At 52.4% G+C, this 8,834-nt stretch overlaps 1 protein-coding gene across 1 annotated transcript; it reads left to right on the forward strand.

Annotated features, from left to right (window-relative positions):
- The first annotated feature begins 79 nt into the window (after positions 1-79).
- On the forward strand, positions 80-4,909 carry LOC102570838 (receptor-transporting protein 3). Its single transcript, XM_019499031.2, has 2 exons — positions 80-409; positions 3,358-4,909. Exons 1-2 carry the CDS (start codon positions 249-251, stop codon positions 4,193-4,195), a joined length of 999 nt encoding a protein of 332 aa, XP_019354576.1. The 5' UTR covers positions 80-248; the 3' UTR covers positions 4,196-4,909.
- The last annotated feature ends 3,925 nt before the right edge of the window (positions 4,910-8,834 follow it).

An 8,834-nucleotide genomic window follows, 5' to 3' on the forward strand; every position in this document is an offset into this window, starting at 1 on the left:
TGTCAGTGTAGGAGTTAAAATCCTGCATCCTGTTTGGCTTCCAGACAAAAAACGGTTTCCTTTGGTTTCATTTCTCAGAGGCACAGAGGAGGGGCCAGAGCTCCCTGGGACTGGTTTCTGGGGGCAGGAGAGAGGGAAACGGGAGCGAGGGGGTCCTGCCTGTCTCCCAGGGTGCTGCAAGTGAGCGGTCCCAAGCTCAGTCTGTGATTTCACCTGCTTGGAGGGTGAGAGGCCAAACCGAGGAGAAGATGAGGGAGCTGAGCATGGATTCTTGGAGAAAGCTATTTTGGGAGAAGATCGACAAGGCCCACCTAAGAGACCAGTGGGACCTGAAGATGCACCAGGACCTTGGTTACGACTGCTCGGCTCCTGGTTGGGTGCAGTCCGTGGAGGAGCACGCACGTGCCAGGTGGGAAGACAGGCTGCCGATCTCCTTGGCATTGGCAGGGGAAGGTGTTGTGCGTGTGGGTGTGAGTGTGCAGGGCACTGTGCCTGGATGGGAGGGTGCCTCTGAAGCCCCCACTTGCAAAGACACTTCCTTGCTTGCAGCCACCGCAGCCCCACACCAACCCCACACCCTCAAATGCTGCTGCTTTTGCTCTGGACCAGGGTGTCAGGGCATCCCAGGGTGCTGCCAGATCCTTTCAAGGGTGCTGCAAGGTGAGGAAATCAGCAGCTAAGCTAAGCAGATGATCCCTCCACCCCCACTGCCCAGCCCCTGGGAAATGGGGTGCTCCTCAATTCACAGAAGTTACAGGGGGTGCCTCGAGTCCAGGGAGAGGCATCTTGAGTCCAAAAAGTTTGAGTGCCACTGCTCTTAGGCTTGTTAATTTGTGTTTCCCTGGCTCTCTTGCCCTTTGAATTATTTCTGGTCACTTAAGCAGTGCCATGCCCAACCCTCTCCTGCCCTGGCCTTGTAGTGTGGTGTGCCTTGGCACAGCCCAGGGGTTGGGGCTCCAGCTGCGGGGCTGGGAGAGTCAGAGAGAAGCAGGGTGAGGGATTATACCCAGAAATCCTTCTTGGGCCACCTCAGATTGCACCTCCGTGGCCCCGCAGGACTCTCCTTGACATCTCTGACCAGAGACTTCCCCGGCCCAAAACGTGGTTTGGCCATGCCAGGCTGCCAGCTGACTCCACTCTTGCCACTGTGCTAAGTATATGGACCCGAATAAGGAACTGGAATTTGGAATGGGATGACAGCTAGAAATCCTTCTTGGGCCACCCCAAAACATGACTCTGAGGTCCTGGACATCTCTGACCAGTTTGGCCGTGCCCGGCTGCCAACTGACAGCCCCCCATTCCCACTGTATGAAATACATTGGCTTGAATAAGCTTGCTTAATAACTATTCTCCAACTATTTGGGTTGGTCTAATAAAAGATATCAGATTCACCCAAGGAACCTTGTCTTGGCTTGAATAAGGAATTGGCTTTTGGGATGGGATTAGAAATGGAAATCCTTCTTGGCCACCCCACACCATGCGTCTATGGCACTGATGGATCCCAAGTCCTGGGGTGGCCCAAGAAGGATTTCTAGCCATAATCCCATTCCAAATTCCAGTTCCTTATTCGTGTCCAGATACTTAGCACAGTTCCTTATTCGGGTCCAGATCCTAAACCACGTTTTGGGCTGGGCAAGTCTCTGGTCAGAGATGTCGAGGAGAGTTCCCCAGTGGCACAGAGATGTGGTCTGGGGTGGCCCAAGAAGGATTCCTGGGTATAATCCCAACCCAAATTACGGTTAAGTATTCAGGTCCATAGACTTAGCACAGTGTCTGGGGGGTGGTGTCGGTTGGCAACCTGGCACGGCCAAACCGCGTTTTGGGCTGGGCAAATCTCTCATCAGAGATGTCCAGGACAGTCCCCCGGGGCCACAGAGGTGCGGTCTGGGGTGGCCCAAGAAGGGTTTCTAGCTATAATCCCAGCCTGACATCCAGTTCCTTATTCGGGTGCATACACTTAGCAAAGTGGCGGGGATGCTGTCTGTTGGCACCTGGGCACGGCCAAACTGTACTTGGGCCGGGCAAGCCTCTGGTCACAGCTGTCCAGGACAGTCCCCCGGTGGCACAGAGCTATTCTGACGGGTGGCCCATGCAGAATTTCTAGCCACAATCCCAGCCCGAAAGCCAGTTGCTTATTCAAGCCATTATACTAAGTATAGTGGCCATGGGGGCTGTTAGTTGGCAGCCTGGTAGGGCCAAACCATGCTTTGGACAGGGCAGGACTGTAGTCAGGGGTCTTTAGGACAGTCCACCAGTGGCATCGCCATGAAATTTGGGGTGTCTTAAGAAGTATTTTGCCCCATAATCCCATCCTAATCTGACCTATGTTTAGGGCTCTGTACTTGATATGGAATATTATTTTATGTATTAATTAGTCCATATGCGTAGCTAATGAAAATCTCTCTTTTTAGGATGTGTAATTCATTAATAACAAGTTTTTATTGGGTCTAGATTAGCTTTGAAAAAGGAACCGGGAGCTGGGAGTAAGGAGTAAAGAACTGGGGATAAGGACTAGGGAACCAGGAATAAGAAACCAACTTCAGCCTCACCAGGAAATGCGGGCTCTGAGCTCCTGCCCGCTCTCTGGAGTCAGACCCCCTCATTCAGAGCTGCGTATTAGCCAGCTCCTTGTAATCCAGGTCCTGGCTCGTCGGCTTTGGCTGGGGGGGTCGATGGGAGGCAAGGAGTGGCGAGTCCAGTACCAGGGTGCCACAGCACCCAGGGGTGCCTTGAGATCCTTTCAAGGGTGTTGCATAATGTCATCCCTGTGAAGTGTGCGAACACCATTCACAAGATAAACCCAGCCATCTCAAGCAGGGAGCTCAAATAGGTTTTCTGAGTTCTTTGCAATGGGAAAACCGCTCCATTTTTCTGAGTCTGAATGAAGAGATGGCATTTTCCAAGGGGGCCTGGAGTTTAGCGAGGGGCCTTGAGTTGAAAAAGGTGCACGGCCGGTCTAGGGGCACACAGAGGTACAGGAGGAGGAGTCGTCCTGCCTAAGGGAGAATCCTCCCGAGTGGTGAAGACTGCGGTGTTGAGTAAGAGGTGGGATCAGAGCAGCTGAGAAGAGATGCACTTTGAACACGTGGCCAGCCAGTGCTCAGGGCAGTGCCTATCCCAAGGGTATGCCTGTTTGGAAAGGTCCTGGGGGAACGTGGTCTGTATAGATTATACATGTATCCTCGAAACTCTTCCTAGACTTATGAAGAGTTTGAGGGGTAGATTTATACAGGATGCTTTGCGCAGGTCTGATCCTGCCTTAGGCAGGACTAGGGGAAGGACTTGATGTGACTTCTGGAGGTCCCCACGTCTCTAGGAGGTCTGTGCTTTCACACTCTGCTTCCTTCCTCCTTTTAGGTTCCAGTGCTCGGGGTGTGGGCACACCTGGTCGTCGGTGCAAGTGATCATCCTGTTCCACATGTGCCTGGACGGGTCCAGGAGACAAGGCTCAGTGAAGATGAGGGTCTTTGGACAGAAATGCAACCAGTGCTCTCGGTGTGACTTCAGCGAGCCAGTATTCAAGGTGGAGGGTGTCGACAGGGTCTTGGAGAAGCTGGTGATGAGCATTCGGGAGAAATGCTATGGCGAGTCGGTGGACCCTAGCCAGCTGTTGGAAGTGGTGACTGGTGGGCACGGCGGGCCACATAGGAGTGACGACTGTGAGGCTTGTCACCTAGGAATACACAGGAAGACTCAAGGACCAGTGCAACATGGGGGGCACAAGCACCCAGTGGTTCCCTGGGTACCCCAAACGCCAGTGCCATCCATTCACCCATTCAGACCCAGTGTACCCCAAATACCAGTGCCATCCATTCAGCCCTCCAGACCCAGTGTACCCCAAATACCAGTGCCATCCATTCACCCATTCAGACCCAGTGTACCCCAAACGCCAGTGCCATCCATTCACCCATTCAGACCCAGTGTACCCCAAATGCCAGTGCCATCCATTCAGCCCTCCAGACCCAGTGCGCCCCACCGGACAAAGCTTCTGAATCAGAGTTTTTACAAAGATTATGAATCACAACGCCTCATCCAGCCCTCCAGACCCAGCGTAGCCCGCCAGACAAGGGTGCTGGATCAGAATTCAGGCAAAGATTTTGAATCCAAATGCCTCATTTGCTGCTTGACAGTGGATTCCTGCTTTTTTGCTGCTATTTTTCTTTGTCTTCTTGTTCTCTACATCCTTCCCAGTTGAAAGCTGCTCAGACCGTGGGTGTGGGGGAGATACAGAGTCATGGAGATTTTTCCACGTGCAGCCAGTGTGGTGGTTTGCTCAGGATGGGCGAGGTGGGGTTACTGGTTATAGCGGCATGTTCGGGCAACTGTGGGAGATGCGTCCCTCCCCAAAAACCTCCAGGAACAGTTCTGCCTCTGAAGATCCCAGCCAGAATTGCACCCTGCTGTCCTGTTCACACAAAAGAAGGCTTCACTTGGATAGTCAGAGGACAGAAATGGTGGGATAACCGAGGGCACCCCATCAATAGGTGCTGCTGCAAATAGTGTGTGAACATCCCAAGAGGCAGACACCGTGTCTTCGGCTTGCCTGTCGAATGCACAGAGCCAACGCGATCGATTCCCGAACCCAGGAATTGAAATGAAAATTGCTTTTAACGACTAGTTCGGCTCTCTCAGTATGTCACCTTTGTGGTTTTTAAGTTTTTGGATGTTAAAAGTGAACACTGGGAAAGAGGCAGGATTTAGTCCCTGCACTATACAAGGGAAGATGCAATATCATTGGGACTTTTGCAAAGCCCTATCTATACCCAGTGCAACTCATAATGTATATTGCTTTATTGCTGTGTGTTTTATGACTTCCGTATTGCCTCAGTCTTTAGCTTTGCTTGTATAAGGAATTACTTGGCCCACGGGTCTTTAATAAACACTCGATAAGGCAGCCAGGGTGATGGGAGTGCCAGATGCTGTCTCTTTTTAGAGGCAAGGAAGTTCAGCAAGCCTTTCTTGCAGTGGTAGTTAAAAGTGAAGCAGATGCTTAGGATATTTTTAACCTGAGCCTTGTCTCTCTTTTCTGTACCTGGGGCTAGATGCTACCGGGGGCGTTGATGGGGTGGGTGAGTTACTCCCATCCGATTGGCATGGACCATCCTTGGTTGTAACAGATGGGGGTGAAGCGGCCTGGCTGTGTCTCACACCCGCTTTCCTTTAGTGTTTTACCTCAACTCCCTATGCACTCGCCCATCTCTGCTCCCTTTCTAGATGGGAAGTGGGCAGTCTGCATGGCAGGAGCCAGGAGGAAAGGGTTGGCTTCCCGACGTGCTGTTTTGGGCCTGAAGATGGTGCTGTGCACCCTTACATGGGAATTTGTATTTCTGCCCTGGGACTGAAACCAAACCCCGCAAAGAGATTGGGGAATGGGCTTAACTCTTGGCAGCTGGGCTTGGCTGCAGTGATCTGGTCTAGACAAAGCTGCTAGACAAGGCAAGGAGAGCTCCTTCTCCCACCTCAGTCCCATCAATTCTCCCCAGAAGACCCAAATAAGAGGTTAATAAACCCAGAAAAGCTCGCAGGCCCTTTCCCCCAGCAACAGCCTGCATCAGAGCCTCTGTGAACTGCACCAGGGACTTTGTGATTGCTGCTATAGGGACAGGCAGGAATAAACCCCCCCACAATGTGGATGGATAGAAAGGTGGAGGGACAGGTATCCTGCCCCCCAAGCCAGTTCTCAGGCCTTTTGCTGAATGCAGCATCCAGCAAATCAGACTGGATTTAGTAGTAGCTGTATCAGGGTGATGTTGGAGCCATGGTGGTCCAGGAATTATGCAAGAGGCAAGGATTTATAAGGGTGATATCTTTTATTGGACCAACTGCAGAGCTGAGATAGAGTTAGACCAGCTGTCCAATGCAAAGCATTGTTTATTAGGGCTGAGCACTAACAGCTGGTAGAAGGCAGGGTAGATTTGCACACTATAAACTAACCAAAGTAGATACACAGATATAGCACAAGCTTTTGAGAGCTGAAGCTGACTTCATAGGCTCATAGAAAATGAGGGTTATCAGATGCTGTGCTCACTTCATCAGTAAAAGCCATCCCAGTAAGACACGTTTAATAAAATACAGTTAGTAACCCAGTTCAGAGGCTACTAAACTCTCATCTGGGCAACCAAAAGAGAGGGTTGGAAGGGACCTCAGGAGGTCACATCTAGTCCAACCTCCTGCTCCAAGCAGGACCAGCCCCAGCTCCATCATCCCAGCCAAGGCTTGGTCCAAGCTGATCCCTGGTGGAAGTCCCTTGGCTCCAGTGCCCTCCTGTGATTGCATGTGGCAAAGAACAGAGGTCTAGCAATCAGGAGGAACCCAGTGCTGGCAGAGGGGAGCTCGCTTGGTCACATCAGACCAGAGTCGCTATCTCTCATTAGCATTTGTTATGGTCTTACTCTCATTGCACACCTTAACTGAAGGCTCCTGTGATTTCCAGTGTCCTTGTCTGCTTCCTTTTGGACTCTCCCATAAAGACCAATCACATTAAGCTAAATGCGACTCTAGGCTAAAATCCCACCCAGACCGGCAGGGGCAGACGAAGTCCCCCACAGTCCACCACAAAGCAGTTCCTAGAGCGACTCCCATTGCTTCAGCCAAAGACCACTGGCAAAGCCAGTGTCCGAAGTGCATCTGCACCACCAGTGAGGACACAGGGCTTTTAATGCACATCTAGCTCTCAGCCTTGGCTTGGCCAACTTGAGCTCACCTCTGGGGCAGATACACGCTTACTCTCCCCGTGCCTCAGTTTCCCCCTCTGTGCAGTCAGGACGATGATCTTTCCTTCCTGCTGATTTGGACTCTGAACATTTCAGGATTTAGGCTGTCCCTTGTGCTGTGTCCATGCAGCAGCCGGCACGAATACAGGAATCCCCTATTGCCTCAATGTAATCTACCCTCAAGGAGTTTCTGCCCTATCCAACCTGTCTGCAGCCACTGATCGGACCGTATCTGCCTCCATGACACCAGTGGAGTGACTCCAGGGTCATAACACAGCCCTGTGTCTGGCCCTAACAGCTCCCAGTGCTCCCACTTCCAGCCTCCCAGGGAAGGGATTTGGTTTCCTTCCAGCTCTGGCTCTTCCTCTCATTCTTCTCTTGGCTCTTCTTTCATCTGGGGTTGCAAGATAACTCCTCAGTGACAGCATGGCTGCAGGGACTCATTACTTCTGTTTGTTGAGGATCGGGTCTCAGGAGCAACAGGGAGATCATGGCTGGAAAGTTAACCCTGTGTAGCACTTGGGCTGCTCTCTGCACCTCCCAGCAGGCTTCTGGAAAGGTATTCCCTTCCAGAAGGGGGAAACTGAGGCATGTATAGCCTGTGTGAGGTGTGCACAGCTGCTCCCAGGCATGGGGATAGGCTTGTACTCAGGTCTTTGTGGCCTGGAGCTTTGCAGCTGACCTGTAGTGAGATCAAGAGCCTCTGCTATGCTTGCAGACCAGAAAGCACAGCTCAGGTATGTGCGTGCATGCATATGCAGGTGGCCTTTGCACTCTGCCAGTCCTGGACCTCCCAGCCTCCAACATAAAGCCCCCTTGGGCCTGTGACAGCCGGCAGAGATCAGTCAGAGGGACCGAGCCATCATCCCCCCGCTGCCAGCACAAGGGTGGAATAGGAAAGGCGCCCATAGGGCATAGAGATGTTTGCAGAGAGGGGCAAAATCTTGAGGCAGCTCTCAACTCCTGAGAGTGCCCTGTCCTGGTGTGGGGGTGTACCCCCTGTTGTGAGGGGGTGTGCCCTGTTGGGGGGCATCTCTCTTCCTCCTCTCTATGCCCCTGTCTGCAGTGGCTGAGCCCAGTGGGGCTGCATTGCAGCCTGGCCTGCGTGCCCCCTCGTGCCGTGCTTCGTCTCAGTCTGTGCCAGAACACACTCCATCCCGGTGACCTTCCCCTCGTCCTCTGCTGCAGCTGGACACTGATAAATGACCGCCTCGGCGCCCGTCTCCCAGGGGAACTGGGCTCGTGTTGCCGGCAGGTCGGGAGACGCCAGCAACGGCATGGCTTGTTATTGCTTCTCCCTTTCTCATTGCCAACAAGCTCTCCAGCCCTGTCCTCTGGGGCACTGAATACAGCAGGGCCCGCACCCAGGATGGCCTCTTGTCACGAGCAGAGGGAGGCGAGGGCAGGTCGGCTCCATGCCTGGCATCCACAGTTTCCCTGCAGAGCTGGGAGGGAGATGCTACCCGCAGCACTAGCTCATCGTTGCTCCTGCTCCATGATACAAACACGGGGGGGGGGGGGGTGTACAAGCACCCTTGCTCCCTGTCTTGCTGCTCTGGGAGTTCAGGGTCTTGCTTGGACCTTCAGGGGCATCTTCCAGCAGATCAGTACTTTAGTGATGGAGCAATGCAGTAGTCCAATGATCTTTCGTTCCCAAACTTTTTACATCTTTTCTTTTCTGCATATTCATTATTTTTACTACTCCTCATGCTACCGCAGGCTGCTTACAGCCTACTTATACAATCAATTTCTTACTCTTGGGCTTTCCTGAAAGTTTCTGTGCATAAAGACACCCAGACCATTGACACCCACACCTGTGATACCTTTATATCACATGCCTTTCTTATCACACATCCTCTCTCTCCCCATCCTTATCCTCATCTCCATTCTTATCCTCATCCTCATTGACCATGTTGAGGCATCGACAACATTTGTAGCTGCTCACTCAGCTTTAACCGGGTAGGCTATGCAACCCCTCGCTGGTGTGGGCACTGACATTTTATGGTTGTGTAGGGACCCAACCTGGAGGCTGCCTTTTCATGAGGAATGAGGGTAGATTTGCACATGATGGACTAGCCAAAGTAGATCTGCATCTTGCTGCACATGCTTTTGGGAGCTGAG

The sequence above is a fragment of the Alligator mississippiensis genome, chromosome 7 (genome assembly GCF_030867095.1).
Source record: "Alligator mississippiensis isolate rAllMis1 chromosome 7, rAllMis1, whole genome shotgun sequence".
NCBI classification, from domain to species: domain Eukaryota; kingdom Metazoa; phylum Chordata; order Crocodylia; family Alligatoridae; genus Alligator; species Alligator mississippiensis.